General features: G+C 41.8%; 3 protein-coding genes across 5 annotated transcripts in view; 1 reads left to right on the top strand and 2 right to left on the bottom strand.

Moving 5' to 3' along the window:
- syt15 (synaptotagmin XV) overlaps nt 1–7,951 on the bottom strand; it is a 28,029-nt gene extending 20,078 nt beyond the window's left edge. For 2 of the 3 annotated variants that reach the window (XM_088323075.1, XM_088323074.1), the window contains exon 1: nt 7,669–7,935. Coding sequence is in view for 1 of the 3 variants with exons in the window: in XM_088323073.1 (XP_088179199.1) it covers nt 7,669–7,691 (23 nt within the window). In the remaining 2 variants the exon portion in view is untranslated. Of the gene's footprint in view, nt 1–7,668 lie in introns of all 3 variants that reach the window. The other variant, XM_088323073.1, reaches the window with a different exon arrangement.
- LOC148347236 (elastase-1) lies at nt 1,690–8,816 on the top strand. Its single transcript, XM_088323077.1, has 6 exons — nt 1,690–1,906; nt 1,968–2,077; nt 4,761–4,855; nt 4,918–5,198; nt 8,387–8,550; nt 8,606–8,816. The coding sequence occupies exons 1-6, from the start codon at nt 1,813–1,815 to the stop codon at nt 8,783–8,785; spliced, it is 924 nt and encodes a 307-aa protein (XP_088179203.1). The 5' UTR covers nt 1,690–1,812; the 3' UTR covers nt 8,786–8,816.
- On the bottom strand, nt 8,308–11,738 carry timm23a (translocase of inner mitochondrial membrane 23 homolog a (yeast)). Its single transcript, XM_088323078.1, has 7 exons — nt 11,263–11,738; nt 11,106–11,164; nt 10,315–10,408; nt 10,146–10,230; nt 10,010–10,068; nt 9,826–9,936; nt 8,308–9,134 (listed from the first exon to the last, which is right to left on the bottom strand). Exons 1-7 carry the CDS (start codon nt 11,366–11,368, stop codon nt 9,010–9,012), a joined length of 639 nt encoding a protein of 212 aa, XP_088179204.1. The 5' UTR covers nt 11,369–11,738; the 3' UTR covers nt 8,308–9,009.
- Nucleotides 11,739–19,155: the final 7,417 nt, after the last annotated feature.

Below are 19,155 nucleotides of genomic sequence, written 5' to 3'. Positions count from 1 at the left end.
GGGATTCCTGATATATTCTTTGGAGGACGGGAAGATACCAAACACAAACAGTGTAGCAAAACATGTAGAGAAACAGTGAGGAAAGAGGCAAAATTGTATATAATGAATCGTCTGTAAAAAACGACCATAAATCATCATTTGTATGTTTTATAAAGACCTCAAGGGGCAAAAAAACGCGACAAAACGACCTTTTAACAGTTTTTCCTGTCTTTTTTTACAACAATGAACAAAGTGATACCCATATTTTGGTCCACATTTATTGCCGTTGAATATTATTTTTTTTTAAAAACTCTTGCGGAATTTACTTGTCCGTATTAGCTACAGTTAACTTGTTGAACCGCATCGATGCTCTGTGACCATTCAGTGTTTCAGATGAGCATGCACATTCCAATTCAGAGTTTTAAAAAAACACACTGGGGACTTCCAGTGAGCTCTTATTTAGGCATCGTACAGCAGAGGCAGAATTTAATGTAATAATAAATGAACGTATTGATGTCTTTGCTCTTTTCTCAGTGATTTGTTATGAAATGCTGTTTTTTTTCTCGCTCCCAAATGAAAAAATAAAATAAATATATATATATATATATATATATATATATATATATATATATATATATTCCGCTATGTAAAATAAATGTACATCTTTTTGCCTATGAATATTTATTTATATTATATCTGGCATGATAATTTATGTATTTTTGCTTATTATTCAAATCAAAGTTGTTTTTTTTCCTGAATGAGTTTTTGGTACCACTAGAAGGCACTAAATATTACACACTGCCCCTTTAAAAAAACATGATCTCGTTAAAAGAAATCCATCTATCCATCTGCACCGCTTATCCTCAGTAGGGTCGCGGGGGTGCTGGAGCCCATCCCAGCTATCTTAGGGCAGTGGGCAGGGGACACCCTGAACTGGTTGCCAGCCAGTCGCAGGGTACACAGGGACAGACAACTCAGAAAATTCACTCGCTCATTCACACCTAGGGACAATTAACTTGACATGCATGTTTTTGGAATGTGGGAGGGAACCTGAGTGCCCCGAGGACACCCACGCAGGCATGGGGAGAACATGCAAACTCTGCACGGGGAGGCTATGGTAGCTGTACTTGAACCCTAGAACCACCCAGCCGCCGTGCCGCCCCGTTAAAAATATATTAAATATGAATCCATCCATCCATTATCTGCACCGCTTATCCTCAGTAGGGTCGCGGGCGGTGCTGGAGCCCATCCTAGCTATCTTTGGGCATTGGGCAGGGGACACCCTGAACTGGTTGCCAGCCAGTCGCAGGACACACAGAGACAGACAACTCACTCGCTCATTCACATCTCGGGCCAATTTGGACCGGCCAATTGGCCTGACATGCATGTTTTTGGAATGTGGGAGGAAACCGGAGTGCATTGAGGAAACCCACGCAAGCACGGGGAGAACATGAAAACTCCGCACAGGCGGTTCGATCTCATGACCAACTGGCCGTGCTGCCCATTAAATATAAATAATAATATTTAAAAAAGTATGAACAATAAATATTAAAATATCAAAAAATTGGATTTTTTTTTACATTTATAGTATTAAAAAAATATGTCTGTACAAAATAGGTGGTCATTGTAGTTGATTGTATGTCATTTGAAGGTCACAGTGCAACTATAATATGTCCCATGACATGTTAGCGTACAAGTGTTGTTGTTTTTTTGTGGAAAGTCATCACAACAGCAGAACAATCCAGCTCCTAGTTGCGCTCCAACTCATTGTGCGTATTTGCCACTATAAAAACCTGGAGTGGCGCGCATTCTGGCCATTTGCTGTGGGCTACGATGGCCGCCGTTGCGCTTTGTGTTGCGTTTTCAATGCTGCCTTTACTGAGCGATGCCACATACGTCAGCGGACAGCACAAGGCGTTACACCTAGGTGAGAATACACACTCCTATGACTTGAATCATTGTGATAATAACATGTTTTTCTCTTCTAGATTGGCCTAAAGACTGCGGGACGGCTTACTTCAAGCCCAGTGTAGTCGAGAGGATCGTGTCAGGCAACGAGGCCAGGCCGCATTCCTGGCCCTGGCAGGTCTCTCTGCAGGTACATTTAGACATATACAGTGCCGTAGAGTATTATTTTGCCCCTTCCGGATTTTTGTGTTTTTTGCATATTAATCACTCACAAAGGTTTAAGATCATCAAACAAATTTTAATATCAAACCAAGGAAATACAAAACGCAGTTTTGAAATTTTGATTCCATTTATTTAGGGAAAATCATAAATATCAAAACTCGAGACCACGACAACTTGCTGTGGTTGACAGAATAATCAATTCTGATGTTTACCAGAAGATCCTGAAGGAGAACATCCGGCCATCAGTTCGTCCCCTCAAACTCAAGCACTGCTCTTGTATCATGCAGAAGGACAACGATCCGAAACACACCTGCAAGTCCAGCTCTGAATGAATCAATGTAAACTACATGAAGATTCAGGAGTGGCCAAGTCAAAAGTCTGGATTTAAATCCAATTATGATGCTGTTGTGTGACTTTAAACAAGCAGTTCATGCTAGAAATCTCTACAATATGGCAGATTTGAAACAATTTTGCAAAGAAGAGTGGGCCAAAATTCATTCACAGTGTTGTGAAAGACTCATTACCAATTATCATAAACATTTTATTTTGTTATACCTGCCAAGGGTGGCCCAAATCCTTATTAAGTACAGGGGACAATTACTTTTTTCACATAAGGCCAGGTGGCTTGGATTTTTTGTGCCTTAATAAATTGAATCAATATTTAAAACAGCATTTTGTATTTTCTTGGATTGTCTCTGTGAGATTAAAACTGAGATCTGAAAACTTTGTGAGTGATACATATGCAAAAAATATAGAAATCAGGACGGGGGCAAATGTATATTTTTACATTTGCATATAGAATAATAATGTATTATATTTAAACAAAATATTATGTGGTAAGAAATATCAGTAGTACCGTAATCCCTCAGGTATAAGCACTTAACGGGACCAGAACCCACCACGATAGCTAGCTCCCACCGATTTTAAGCACTCTTCCAACGCCCCTTAAAGAAATAGTCGGCTGGGGAATATGGATCGCGGCCACACGGGTGCTGTTTATTTCGGGCAAAAAGAACTTAAAAAAAAGCAGCCACACATAAAACGAGTTTATCTCAAAATCTCTTGGACCCCACTTGCAGCAATAGTCGATTCAGGATGATATATCGTGTCTAAAACAGTGCTGTTCATTTTTGGCGGGCCACACTGACATGCTTCAGCAACCTAAATTAAAGAAAGAAATACATTTTGCCAGCCCAAGCTCTCAGCAATAGTCAAACAGACATAGCAGAATGGGGCCACAATAGAACATTTCATTTCAGTGGCCTGAATGTAAATAAAAAAATACACTTTGCCGGTCACCGCTATCTGCAGAATACAACGGGGGATAATGGGCCAGGGCTCCATGAGTGCAGTTCAGTCTTTGGTGGTCAGAAAGGCAAAAAAGAGATGCCGGGCTTGACAAAAATCTGCTCTGCAAAACCATGCTCGCAGCAATACACGATCTGAGATAATAGAATACGGCCAAAACAGATCCATTCATTTTTGGCGGGCTACAATGGCACGCTTGAGCAGCCCTAATCAGAAAAAAATGCTCTCTGCCTGCCCTGCTCTCAGCAAAATGTGATGGGGGATAATGGATCGCGGGGGTACCAATCTAGTGCCCTTCCGAGCAAAAAAAAGATTTTATGATTATGAAACTTGTCAAGTCCCCAATCAAAGGCTTATACAAAGCCACTGATGACCGGCAAGTGTGAATAATGGGCAGCAGGTGTGGTCAAGAATGGCACTCTGGATCCTAACAATGGCAACGTTATCCAATTCAGGGAGTACCAAATCCATGAGTATAACTGGTTCCTCAAAGTTCACGAGTCCACAGTCAAGATCAAAGGAGTAATCCAATTCCTGCTTCAACCCTGATGTGAAGCTCTATGATGAATCACATCCTTAATGTGGAGCCCTATGAGCAATCAGATTCTTGTTGGATTCCTGGTGTTGGCCTGGTGTTGGGTAGCTCGCCACTTGGATTACCGAGATTTTCAATCATCCAAAGAATTGAGGAATTATCTTGGGAGTGAAAAAAAGGTCTTTGGAAAAGGCCGAATACATTATATATATATCATCTCATCTCATTAGCTGCACCGCTTATGCTCAATAGGGTCGCGGGGGTGCTGGAGCCCATCCCAGCAATCATCGGGCAGTGGGCAGGGGACACCCTGAACTGGTTGCCAGCCAATCGCAGGGCACACAGGGACAGACAACTCGCTCGCTCATTCACACCTAGGGACAACTTGGACCGGCCAATCCACCTGAAATGCATGTCTTTGGAACGTGGGAGAAAACTGGAGTGCCCGAAGGAAACCCACGCAAGCACGGGGAGAACATACAAACTCCGCACAGGAAGTCCGGTAGCTGGATTTGAACCCACACAGGAGGTTCCCAAAACCTTAGAACTGGGTCTTTTCTCCTTTGTGAATGACACCGTCACTGGGTGGAGTCAAAAGAAAGAAAAGTAGACATTTGGTTTTCCATCGATTGCTATGATAATCACAGGTTCTATCTGTCCTCGACACTGGCGTGTATGTTCTGCCTGAAGTGAGCCATTGCAAAAGACTGGCTACCAACACTGGTTATGATGTATTTTATTGATTTCTTTACTCGCTTTTTAAAGGGGGTTACGGAGGGAATCTTTAGCGTGATTTTTTTTTTTTCAGGTACGCCCCAGAGGTAGCAAACATTACATCCACGTGTGTGGAGGAACACTGATCCATAAGAACTGGATCCTTACTGCAGCTCACTGCTTCCAAAAGTAAGCCTAAGAAGAAAATCAATATAAGCAAATTACGACAGAAGTTATAAAGTCTTTTTCAGGGGCAAGGTCGAGGACGCCGGCTCCTGGAGGATCGTCCTGGGCAAGCACCGACTGAAGCGCCCGGAAGCGTACGAGATGGTTTTCCCCGTCAGGCGCATCTACCGGCACGAGAACTTCCGCTACCCGGCGTACACAGAGCTGGATTACGACATTGCGTTGGTGAAGGCCGCCGCAGACATTCTGCCGTCCGAATTTGTCCGCTACGCCTGCCTGCCGCGCAAGCAGACCAGCCTCAAGCCAGGACACTATTGCTGGGTGACCGGCTGGGGTGACACCCGGGGTGAGTCACGGGGGACGTCACACAGTCAAAAGGATTTAAGTCAGTAGAATAGTCAAGTCATGTTTATTTTTGTAGCCCTTAATCACAAAGGGCAGCACAGACGATCGCTACTTTTGTCTAAACTGAGGTTTTAAATAAAAGAGTTAACCATATAGACCCAGTAAACCCCTTGGAGATAACATGAATCAGTTCTGAAGTGTGAATTATGGAAAAAAATATATATTCCACACTGCAAAATAAAACATGTCATAAAGAGAGGACATGGTATCCCGAGGCTCTACTCGACCATACAGTGTACTCTCAATTCTAGAAAAGGAAAAAGTGACCATTATTTGTAATTCATTAAACTACACGTGACGACGCCATGACAGACGGCAGTAAACCCAGTAAACGTTACATCCCGTGAGTGAGGCCAGTAAACGGTAAACAACAATAAAAAAACTATGTTATTCAACACCATTGGCAGTGATTAGTCAAATGAATATTGTGCAGCTGTTCGATGAAGCGGGTCCCCTTGTCGGAAAGCACAAAGAGTGCTATTTAGAGGAACTGAGCATAGCAGGGCTAGCTACCAACCCATAACGTCTTCCTCCTGACATATTCAAAGATCTGATCAAATTATCCAGTCTGCCTGACTTTAGTCTACACCACAGTTGTCAAAGGGGCGGCCCGCGGGCCAGATCAGGCCCGCTAAGGGATTGAATCCGGCCCGCGAGACAACACTCAGAGAAGCGCAAGAGAAAAACAAGCTGCAGGTTGAAATATGTCAACTTGATGTTGCCAAGCCAGGTGCCTCTCACAGAGACACTGTGCTTGTATTTCTCTCTCTCTCTCTCTCTCTTTTCCACCATTTTTCCTCTCTCTCTTTTCTACCCCTTTTCTCCCACTCTGTCTCTTTCACTCTCTGTGTCTCTCTTTTTTTCTTCCTTTGTTGCTCTTTGTCTCTTTCTCTCTCTCTCTGTGTCTTTTTTAACTTCTTTTGCCCTAACTTCCTTTTTTCCTTTTCTCTCTTTTCTTTTTCTCTCTTCCTACCCTTTTTCACTTTCTTTTCTCTTTTCTCTCCTTCTGTCTTTCTATTTCTCTTTGGATTTCTTTCTTTCTCTCTCTCTCTCTCTTTCTCTCTCCCTCTTTTCCATCCCTTTTCTCCCACTCTCTGTCTCTGTCTCTTTCACTCTTTGTGTCTCTTTCTTTCTCTTCCATTGTTGCTCTTTGTCTCTTTCTCTCTCTGTGTCTTTTTAACTTCTTTTGCTCTAACTTCCTTTTTTCCTTTTCTCTCTTTTCTCTTTCTTTCTACCCTTTGCGCTTTCTTTTCTCTTTTCTCTCCTTCTGTCTTTCTATTTCTCTTTTGATTTCTTTCTTCCTCTCCCTTTCTTTTCCCCCTCTCTCACGACTTTTTATCTCTTGTTTCTCACGCTCTCTCCCTCTCTTTCTTTCTTTGTCCCGCCCTCTCTCCTTTACCCTCCGTCTTTCTCTTAATTAATTATCTACCTTTTTCTTTCTCTTTAATCTACTAGTCCGGACCCCAACAGAATGTTTGTTCTATCGTGTGGCCCCCGGGTTAAAATGAGTTTGACACCCCTGGTCTACACGATCTGTACCAATATATTGTGAATGGAGTATCCACATACATCAGTGCTGATCTAAAAGCTTATAAAAGTCTGAATGTTTACTAGTTCTCACCAATACACGTTGCTGTGTTGTCGAGGAAGCGCCTCATAATGGCAAAGGTAAGACAATAACCTTAGCTGTGTATGCTATGATTTTGTTTCCAGGGTGCCATCAATCTTAAATCGACTCAGCTACAGTAGCACAAGCTAACTTATCGGTAGCTACATTGACTGTCCTACCAACTTAAAACAAATTTGCTGGTGTTGGGAATTAAATATCAAAATGTACCGTTTACCAAATTGTTCGGATTAGTTATCTGACTCCATTAACCAAACACAACCTACATTCACCCAACAATTTATGTGCGCTCGTTTCCTGAAGGAAAAGATGAACAGGAAGCCGACATTTCCACACGGGGCAGATTTAATTTCATTAACAATTCAACTAAGTGTACTTCATCGAAAACGGCCGAATTAGTGATGTTTGAGTCTATGGGCAGCCTTTTTCTCAAGTCCTTTAGCTTTATCCTATTGGCCATCTTCTCCCCGCATAATGGTGTGCCGACTCCACCCATGGGCGTGCCAAGGAAGCCCCCTGGGCTTCACCATCTCGTAGAAGAGCGTCCCGATGTCTGGGGTACTCAAAACAACACCAAGCGTTTCTCAAAACAACGCCTGCCAACCTCCGTCAATGTCCTGTGATCAACAGAACTAGACAAAATATTCTGCATTTGGAACAGCGTGACCTGTCATTGAACTAAAGCCTCCTCAGTGAAGATCTTCATCGCATTATGAGTGAATCGTATAAAATCCTTCATAGTCAAATGTATAAAATCTTTCACTGGGAAAGACATAAAATGTACCTGGTAAAAGATATGCAGCACATCCTGGGGTACTATTAATGCTGCCAATCCCTCCGAGTGATTTCAGTTATCCATTGCTGTCTTCAGTCTTCATCAAAAGGGATATGATAAAATGCCAGACTGGGCTTAGAACCTTGCACTGCACAGCAAGAAATCACCATCATAAAGAATCATTGTTATATTCTTCTGTGATGGTTATTGATATCTGTTTCAACTCAACTGCTTATTCAACTGCCATCTGCTCAAGTGCTTTAGCCGTCTGTCATGGCGCCCATACTTCCGGGGAATGCAAAGTGACGTACCGTGCAAAGGGTGAATAGCAGACATGGGACCAAGTCACACATGTGCAAGTCTCAAGTAAGTCTCAAGTCTTCACCTTCAAGTCCCAAGTAAGTCCCAAGTATTTTTTTCTTGGGCAAGTCAAGTCACAAGTCAAGTCCCGAGTCTTAGATTGCCAAGTCCAAGTCAAGTCACAAGTCATAAAAACAGCGACTCGAGTCGACTCGAGTCCAAGTCACTAAGTCTCAAGTCCCCATGTCTGATATTTAATCATACTGTTGACATATTTTCTTAATAAAAACATCACAATACTTATGAGTCATTTACTTCCTACACAAATAAGTCAACTTTGGAACATAGTAACATGTGGCATATTTTATTTCTAACATTTGGGAAGAAGAAAAGCAAGCAGTCATGACAATTGATTGAAACCCTCTAGGTGGGAAGGAGAATGTTTCCTTGTCAGACGCCCTCAACCAAGCCCGCCTCCCCATCATTGACTTCAAAACCTGTCGGCAGAAGAAATATTGGGGAGATCGCGTGCGAGACTCCATGATCTGCGCCGGCTTCCGGGACACGGAGGATCCGCCCGCCGCCTGTCAGGTTGGTTTCGGGCACGGAGGGATGTCAATCAGGACATCAATGGCTGTCTTTTCAGGGGGACTCAGGCGGTCCGCTCTTATGCCAGCTGGGACGGGAGCGTTGGGAGGTCCACGGCGTGGTCAGTTTCGGCCCCATCGGCTGCACGGTGCAGAACAAGCCGAGCGTTTTCACCCGGACCGGCGCATACGTGCCATGGATAGAGGCCACACGCATTCGGGACTTTTTCTTGCACTGACACTGTTTACAAAATAAAACCTTTAACGGTATTCCTTTGTGATTTATCACATCGCACGACATCTTCTCCTTGTAGTACAGTTTATGATGATGATGATCATAAAATAAATACACGAATAACACTGACTGTAAGGCAAAGTCCATCATTAAATGAGTCTGCTCATTCCCGCCTGGAAATAGTTTAGCCTGAATGTCAGAGGAAAAAGTAGCATGATACGGTGAAAATTAGTAAAGTCGAGAGGAGGAGGGTGATGACGATCCGGTTAGGTGGTCCCAGTTGTTGTAAAGGGCGTAGGCACTGGACAGCGCCAGACCAGCTAGGCCTCCGCGGGCGACACCTTTCAGACCACCTGCCAAAGAACACTCAGTTGAAATCAAAAGTCTACATACTAAAGTGACAGTGTGTAATAATTCACCACTAGAGGTCATTGTAGCTTAGAATAGAGCTAAAACATATGCACTACAGAAGCCCGAAGGATACTACTTAGCAAAATTCCGAAGCTTACTTTCATATTTGCTCAGTTGAGCATGGATGAAATTCAGCCAGTGGCTCACTCAAGCGGCTAGCAGGGAAAGCTACAAAATGGGCCAGTACAATCTATTCACACAAAGCATCTAACAAAAACAATCGAAACAAGTGGTGAGCCATAGCCTGCAGCCAAGTGGCTAATACGAGAAGCTAAAGAAGAAAACCGTGGAAACATGAAGTGGATGATGCCTAAATCATGGGACTGAGAAACCATCATATTTGGGGTAAGCTGTATGCATTAATTCCCAGTTGCCAGCTAAAAGCACCAACCGGAACAAGCTAGCTTGGCATAGTACTCATTCGGGCATATGTAGAAGCAAGATGGCAGCCAAACACGACAGCTTCTTCAAGTTGTATCATATCGTTCCGGATTTCCAGGCATAAAATCATGTTTATGAGAAAGTACATTTGTTTTTGCACATTTGTAAATTTGAATGAATAGTGTTTTATTTATATGAAATAAATACCGGTATTTATTCAACAATTAAAATTCACATTTAACAAATACATACCGGCTGCTTTGAAGAGCATCCCGGTCATGGTACCGGCGACAACTGTGTTGATGTCGTCCTCAGCTCCTCGGACCTTCTCGATCACCACACCGAAGGCGCTGTACAACAAAGCTGAGACGACAAATCAAATGTCAGCGCCCCCTACATCAAAGAATTTGTTCAGACAGTTGGCAGTGAGGCTCACCTACTGATCCTAATGTGTTGGCCCAAGAAGCCCCTTGTCTTGTCACCATGTTGATGATCCTTGCAAAACAAAGGCCAAGTCTTGACATGTGATCTTCTAAAACGAGGTTATCAATTTCCTTAGGCTCCATACTCACTGCACATTTCGCGGTTTGGACCAAGCCATGTCTCTGGTTTCCTTTAGGCCCATCCTAAGACCGTTCAAAGCGCCGAAAGAAGCCCCTGCAAAAAATATACATGTAAATTGTTACACAAATTTGATATACTCCAACGTTTTTAACCATATCTCAAGTAAAATCGATTAACCTGTGATGCAAGAGCCTCCGATGGTGAAGAAAGCCAGCTCAAACCTTCCTCTAGTCTTATTAGCGCCAGTTGGCAGAATAAATTCGTCTGTGTCCTGACAAATAAAAGGACACCCATTATGAAGTTAGTATTGTCTTCGCTTTAATTACGACGCGCCGGGATAAATTTGTCATTCAAATGTGAAAGATAAAATAAGATTAAAAAAAATTAAGATAGGGAGAAAATATTGACAAGGTAGGGCTTGCAGACTGACCTAAGTTTGAAGTGCATCATAAAAGTTAAGTCATGAGCCATGTCCTGTGTATTTGTATAGCCCTTAATCACAAGGAATCTGTAAGGGCTGCACAGACCACATATTGAAAACTACAGATAATAGTCTGATTTAAAGCATCCCCTGATCTAAAACCAACATGAAGGCAATGACAAACTCAAAAACCTCAGCATGAGGAGAATAAAGAAACCTTGAGCAAAGACTATTATTACACTCTCCCCTGATCTAAAACCAACATGAAGGCAATGACAAACTCAATAACCTCAGCATGAGGAAAATAAAGACCCATTTTGAAAGGGGCGACACATACAATGTTTTATAAGATTTTTTTGTAGAAAACCCTATTTGGCCCAACTTCACTCAGACCCTAGCTCTGTCCGCCCCAAGTAAATCGAGTTTGAGACCCCTGATCTATAAACATGAGAATTTCCTTTTGAGTTTACATCAGCATGAAGGCCTCCAAAAGTTTAAGACAGTGAGGTCTCAGCCCAGTTACTGCATAAATTATTTTCTACCTTACCTGAATCAGGTAACGAGGGTCGACGTTGAGATAAGGTGATAGGGGGCTCATTCCAGTCACTATAATAAAGAAAACATCAATAAAAGATGAAGCATGCAGCACTCACTTATGCATTGCTAGATTGTTAGCTGCTAAGCTAAAATGCAAGGCTACATACATGGAACACCGGCAAGCTCCGTGTTAGAATATTCCGGTGCCCCACCACCGAACAGACCCCCAAGACTCGCTTTAAGCCCCCCAGGATTTTGAGAATTGTTGTCCATGTTTTCAAAAAATGATGTAAATTTAAAAATAAAAAGATGGAAAAGAATAGTCCTTGCTTCTTAAGTAGCGATGATGCAACGACGACGATTATATAGTTCTCTACTGGCGTCCAATTTAATAACAACACTATCGTATTCTAAAGGTGTATTTTTAAATAAAAAGAAACAATTCACAAAAAAATTATCATGTTCGTGTTTTAAATCGGCGGTTATAGCTTTCCCTTGACCTCCACATAGAGCAGCACGCTCTTGCCGTAAAGCGATGCTGTTAGATGACGTCGTTACAAAACGCGAGAGGGAGGGTTAAAAGGGATGGAATTTATAATATAAAAACAAAAGTGTGCGAGTTGCAATATTTTACATTACGACTTTATCAAGTTCGCTTCAGAAGACGTTTACACACTTTTTAGGGATAACCAAATGAGCCTTAACTTCTGCCTCAGCTTTACGTTAGTTAAGGGCTAACTACGGCAGTTGCTGAAAATTTAATAACCATAATCATCTATTTTTTTTGTCCTTTTTTATTTCATTTCATTTATCACTTAATTCTCGTAGAATTGTTTTTTGTTCTTCTCACTTCTTCTTATTTTTGTTTTGGAGACTTCACCTTAAAACATCAATAGAGCTTCAGGCAGAGCATGTAGTTCATATTATATGCACTAAAGGCCGCCAGAGAGTTAACAATAAGGAACATGCAACATGCCTTTAGATTTTTTTTCACGTCTTTATTGAAATCCCGGGTTGGCGGGTGGAATATTAGATATTTATTTGACATTTTCATATTTTTTTCATTCACATTTAGAAACAAACTACCCCTATGTAGTTACACTTAATTCAACGCAGCTCTCCTCATCTCCTTGCTTTGATGTAGTACACATCCATCCATCCATTAGCTGAACCTCTTATCCTCAGTAGGGTCGCCCATCTCAGCCGTCTTCGGGCAGTGGGCAGGGGACACCCTGAACTGGTTGCCAGCCAGTCGCAGGGCACACAGGGACAGACAACTCACTCGCTCATTCACACCGAAGGACAATTTGGACCGGCCAATTAACCTGAAACGCAGGGAGAACATGCAAACTCCACACAAGAGGTTCGTTCCCATGACCTCAGAACTGTGCTGCACACGCGCTAACCACTGCGCCGCCGTGCTGCATGTAGTACACACCTAATTTTTATTTCGCTTACCCCAAAACGTGGTCATTCTATGTACAAAAATGAAATTAAATAAACGTGTCTCTCTCTCTATCCCTCTCTTTCTCTCTCTCTCTCTTGCTCTCTCTCTATCTCTCGCTCTCTCCCCTTCTTTTTCTCCATACATATATGGGTACATTTTGAGAGTTTTTGTAATTAAGGCCTATACAAATAAATATAACTTGAATTTAAACAAGTATAAAATTATGTTGGAAAAATAATGATAATTATTGGGAACAACAAAAATCAGGATCATTTAATGTAAAAATCATGTTTGAAAAAATAATCAATTCACTTTAATTAACTACACAAATTGGGTCGTTTTGTTAAAAAAAATACTTACAATTTTCTTTTTGAATTATGCTTGGAAAAAATTTTCAATGTAGTTTGAAAGACCCCCGAAACTTAGTCATTTGATCCCTCCAAAAAGATGCCTGAAAAATTATCAAAAATATGTTTAAAAACATTCAAATTGTGTCAAATTACCCCCGTAAATTTGGATTGTTTTATGCAAAGCCATTGTTCGAAAAATTATAAAACTATGTCTAAAAAAGACAGAAAACGTATAGTTCAAACTGACATAAATTCTGAGAATTTATATTTATATATATATATATATATATATATATATATATATATATATATGTGTGTGTGTGTGTGTATATGTATATGTATATACATATATAAATTATGTTAAGAATAATTAATTTCAATCTTTTTTTACTACGCCAACATTTGATAATTTTATGTTAAAAATTGTTTCTAAAAGTCAAGTTAAGTCTTGTTTATTCACAAGGTGTCTCAAAAGGCTGCACAGACCACAGACTATGGCAAACCACGGACTAATATTACACCATCCCCTGATCTAAAACCTACACGAGGGCAAGGAAAAACTCAAAAACCACAACATGAGTAAAATGATGAAACCTTGAGAAGGGACCGTACATGAGGTAATTCCCCTTCCAGAATGACCAGGCTGCAATGGATGTTGCATTAACAAACAATAAAATTAAATACAACATATAAAATCTCCCCCGCGACCCTAATGAGGATAAGCGGTACGGCTAATGAGATTCTCATCTCATTAGCCGTACCGCTTATCCTCATTAGGGTCGCGGGGGGCTGGAGCCCATCCCAGCAATCATCGGGCAGTGGGCAGGGAACACCCTGAACTGGTTACCAGCCAATTGCAGGGCACACAGGGACAGACAACTCAATCGCTCATTCACACCTAGGGACAATTTGGACCGGCCAATTCACCTGAAATGCATGTCTTTGGAATGTGGGAGGAAACCGGAGTGCCCGGAGGAAACCCACGCAAGCACGGGGAGAACATACAAACTCCGCACAGAAAGTCTGGAGCTGGATTTGAACCCACGATAGGTTCCCATGACATGAACTGTGCCGCACAAGCGCTAACCACTGCGCCGCCGTGCTGCCCACATATAAAATAATCAAAGAATAATATAAAATAAAAGTCGAATAAAAAGATGACTAGGTTGCAATAAAGGTGGCATTAACAAATTGTGTTTTCAAAACTACCTGCACAAATCGGGTCATTTTGTGCAAAGAAATGCACTAAAAAAATATAAAATATACTTTTAATAAAGAACTCGATTTATGTCAAATCACTTGCAGAAATTGGGTCATTTTATGCTTTACCTTTTTTGTTCCCCCCGTGATGCAACACACAGAAAGACCACACGCACGCTCCCGTACGTGCACGCTTTTGACATCACCTCCATCCCCTCGTCCCCACCGGAGGCCCTTGTTCAAAGCGCCACTGAAGGAATTCAGTGTGCAGAATTTCCCGAATAACACAACATCTTAGCCAGGCTGCCATTGTGTGCGAATGTGTGTGTGTGTTGGTGTGCGTATTCACAAGGGGCCAAGTGGAGCGATGAAGTTTGCCATTGTGGCCCCCGTGTGGGTGTTTTTCAGACTCTCTGGCATCATCTGTGAGTTAGTGTTCTCTGTCTCGCTGCCCAGTGTGCCCACTGTCCTCCTACAATGCCCCATTCAGGCCCCCCGGGGGCCTCTCTCCTCCTTCCTCTCCGTTTTTCTTTTTTTTTTTACTTGACGTGTATGTGCTATAATCATCATCCATTTTTTTCTGCAAAATAGTTGTGATGTCATCGTTTTATTTGGGTTTTCTCGATTTTTTCTCTCTCTCCTGAACTCAAAAGACAAGAAGAGGCCTCCACAGTGTAGTCCGGTTGCCGGGGAAACGGGGAAGACAGTGTCAGGTCTTTAAACTCCCCTCACTGAGGGGTTTCTTTGAAGGGGGGGGGGGCTTATTTACATGGGAAGAGGACAAGGGTGAGAGTGAGGATCGGAGGGTTTAAATACGACTTTTTTCCCCCCCAAAATCATTCCGCTGCATCAAATATTTACAGAGAAGAGGAAATGTGGAGCTGTTCATTACATGGAGAATGCATCGCACTTTAAATCAAGCTGTCTCTCTCACACTCTTTTATTGTGGCGGGGGCCTTGGCCGGAGTTGACTGCGGAATACATTAGCGGGGTGATTTCAGCCTCCAGTTTTTGTCGGAATGACCCATTTGAAAGTTTTTGAAAAAGACTCCAGCAAACTTATGCATCTTTTGGAATTAAAAATCCTCTTTATTTTGTCAAAGTTTGACCAAGGCATAAGGGTCAGAAGTCACGTTCTCATAAACAAATACAAAATTTCTTTTTCAAGGATTTATTTCAGAAAAAGGAATCGGTGCCAGAAAGTGTACAGAAAAAGAACAAAAAAGTGTAGTTGATGGAGTGGAACTGTTTAAATCAAGGCTTAAAACACACTTCTCTAGCTTATGAATGACTTATATTTCATATTGACGATATCTGTGTATTGTTTATTAATGCTACTGTCACGATTGCCCATTGCCCTCACCTGGGGCCGCTCGTTTGGCGCCAGCTGCTGCTCGTTGCTTGATTGGCTCCCCTCCTATTTAGACTCAGTGCTCCCATTCACTCCTAGTCAGTCCGTCAACGAACCTCTGCACTTGCAAGACTTGCATTTTGACCCGGTATCTTGTTCGTGTATTCAATATCGATCCCGTCTGTCCTGTCCGGTATCCTGCTCGTGTATCCGGTGTCGATCCCGTTTGTCCTGTCCTATACGGTATCCAGTATCGGTCCCGTCCTGTTCAGTGTCCTGCTCGTGTATTCAGTATCGGTCCCCTCCCATCCTGTCCGGTATCCTGCTCCGGTATAATTCATTTTTGATTTTATTGTTTTTTTATTGCAATATCCATTGTAGCATGGTCATCCTGGAAGGGGGATTACCTTATGTGCAGCCCCCTTTCTCAAGGTTTCTTCATTTTCCTCATGCTGAGGTTTTGAGTTTTTCCTTGCCCTCATGTAGGTTTTAGATCATGGGGTGGTGTCATAATAATCTGTAGTTTGCAATAGTCTGTTCAGCGCTTTGAGACTCCTTGTGATTAAGGGCTATACAAATAAACATGACTTGACTTGACGAAGTGGGATATGTCAGAATAACAACTAGTTGTAACTGAACAATACATGAAAAGAATGTACGCAGGAAACATATTCACATGTGGACACAATGACGACATAGCTTTCCATCACCAACCAGCTCAAACAAAGCAAAACATAAAAGGAAAAGGAAACATTAAAGGAATCGTGATCAGGCAGCTTGGCGGCGCAGTGGTTAGCACGTGTGCGGCACAGTTCTGAGGTCATGAGATCGAACCTTCCTGTGTGGAGTTTGCATGTTCTCCCCATGCTTGCGTGTGTTTCCTCCGGGCACTTCGGTTTCCTCCCACGCTCCAAAAACATGCATGTCATGTTAATTGGCCTTTTCAAATTGTCCCTAGGTGTGAATGAGCGAGTGAGTTGTCTGTCTCTGTGTGCCCTGCGACTGGCTGGCAACCAGTTCAGGGTGTCCCCTGCCCACTGCCGGAAGACAGCTGGCATGGGCTCCAGCACCCCCGCGACCCTACTGAGGATAAGCGGTGCAGATAATGGATGGATGGATGGAATCAGGTAGTGTACAGAAACAGTACAATAAGGTTTGACGGACAACAACGGATATGTCAGATTACCAACCAGTTGTAACTGAACAATACATGTAAGTAAGATGATCCAGAGACCTCACGGGTTGACACAACTACTACATAACTTTTGAACACCAACCAGCTCTAAAAGAAAAAAATATGAAGGGGAAATGCCACATGATTAAACAAAACAATTTCAATCAGTATTAGATAGAGTGCAGAAACAGAAAAAGGAAGTGTACTAGAGCTTCAGAATTCAAAAACATCAACGTTACTCAAACACTGGCTCAACTATACATCCCTACTACATAAAGCCACGAGATCTTGATGAACAAAACATGTAAGTAAGAAAACGCTGGATTTATTTACAGAAAAGAAATCAGTGTGGGATAGTGTACAAGAAACAAGCAATGGCGTCGACTAAACAAAGCAGGATATGTCAGAACCAAATAGTTGTAACTTAACAAAACATGAAGAGGATACCACACAGAGAGCATACTCTGGTGTGGATAGAACAACTACCTAACACACCAAACATCTCTAAGAAAAGAAAACAGAAAATTAAGATGATAGGATTGTATAAAATGGTTTACCAATGGAAAAAGGAATGTGTATTGGCTTGGTACCGAAACAGAACAAGGACGTTTCCAGGATCTTCAGAATTCAAAATCATCAAAGATACTCTGATTAGTTCCAGGTAGGTGCACCCCAGCCACTCCCTATAGAAGTGGAAAACTGTGCCTGATCCCTATTTATTTGGAAAAACTTACAAAGCAGCCATTTTAGACTTATTTTAGGACCTGAAAATTGATTTATCAATATGGAATTTGGTGATTCGTCTATCATAAGTGCAGGTGAGCACTCCCCTGTCACTCATTCCAGGTTAGCCTCCTGTGGAGGATAGTGTGCAAGACTCCGACGGGGGTTGGAGGGAGTCGACTGATATTCAAGTCTACCAGATTTCAGTATGCTAAGTCCACTTACAGGTCATTCAACAAGCTTAAAATGGCAGACGTTTTATTTTTACGCATGTTTTTTGTGGGGTTACTTATGACAAATATATTATTAAATTAAGGACAGGCGGGCACTCTCCAGCCACTCCCTTCAGGTTGGTGCTCTCAAGAGGGGGAAATAGTGAGCCGAATTCTGACAAGTTTTGGGGGGATATCTATTAGATATCACAATCTAAAGTGATATTTTGATTGTTTGAACGCTGAAACAGTCAAAATATCTTTAAATGTGTGTTTTGACGCAAAATGGCCTCCTCCCCTATTACGAGATCATTTTTGTTTTTTGTGGTTACGCCCTCCACTCTTACCAAACACAAGTTGGCCATATTTCATGACTTTTTTTCTTTTTTTTATGGGAAAACCCCTAAAAGAAAGATAAAGACTTTGAAGAGGGGCCCATCTTGGCCTGCATCGCTCGGACCCACAAAGTGAAAAATCCAGTCAGGTCACGCACAACGTTTCCCTTTAAAAGTTGAACAACAACACAGCGTTTTTCCAAGCTGAAAGCAGCCATGGGTGGCTCATTCGTCCTCTGCCTGCCCTTCCTGCTTTCATTGTGGACTTTTTGTTGAGGGGGGAAACGGGGGGCTTGATATTGAACTTCAGGCTTGGAGTTGAGCCTGTTTCAGCCCCCTCCCCTGATTACCGAGAGAGAAAGAACATAATGTGACAGTCCTCTGGACAGGAAGATTGCAGTTGGGAGAGTGATTTTTTTTTGAATTGGGGAGGGGGCCATGCATGTTGGGATGGGTGTGAGCGCTCTTTTCTAGTTTTCCTGTTTTCAATCAAGTCTTTGAAAGCTTTTGTTATGTTGCTCAGGAAGAGTATTAACGTTTCCTGGTCGATTTGACCTGATAAAGTTTTTTTTTGCGGGAGACTTTAATTAATGCATGCTTTGAGATCAAAGGAAAGTGATCTATCCGACTTTTAATTTTATCACGAACGCATCATTGATTCACTGCTAGCCTCGTGTAGACTTGTTAGCGTGTATCCTTTTTTATTTTTTATTTAATTCTCGTTTCTTTCCTTTTTTTCTCTCTCCTTTTTTAACCTCTTTTCAATCTTGAGATTTTTGTTTACAACTGTTCTTTTTACATGTGACTCGTTTGCTTCGCTTACTTTGATAAACGCCCGTGCTGCATTCGACAAAAGTGGGGATTCTAACTGTCCCACACCAGGAAGTGAGCACAGGTGCTATAACTGGAATCTGGAAAAATCTTAACAAAAATTGAGCGCAACGTGATTTTGAGTTACAGTGACGAAAAAAATTAATACCCAATGACAATGAAACATTATGTAATTTTCCTTTGCCTTTAGATTGCAGGATGGGCAATCCAAAGTTAATAAAAACAATTTACACAACTCTTGAACGCATCATTGATACTCAGGTTCCGTGATTTTAAGTCATGCCACTCCTGTTATGTTTTTATATTAATACCACTTTTGGATATATATATACTGCATCCTCTTTCTTTTATGTTCTGTTTAGTTTGAGCTAGTTAGTTTTCCAATATATTATAATGCCACTTGGTGTGATCATTGATGCACTCAGTTGCTGATTAAG

This window comes from Urocampus carinirostris, chromosome 19 (assembly GCF_059441175.1).
Source record: "Urocampus carinirostris isolate Australia breed hairy pipefish chromosome 19, RoL_Ucar_1.0, whole genome shotgun sequence".
Lineage (NCBI taxonomy): Eukaryota > Metazoa > Chordata > Actinopteri > Syngnathiformes > Syngnathidae > Urocampus > Urocampus carinirostris.
The sequence above is the reverse complement of the archived record's forward strand: the minus strand, read 5'-3'. Positions and strand labels throughout refer to the sequence as shown.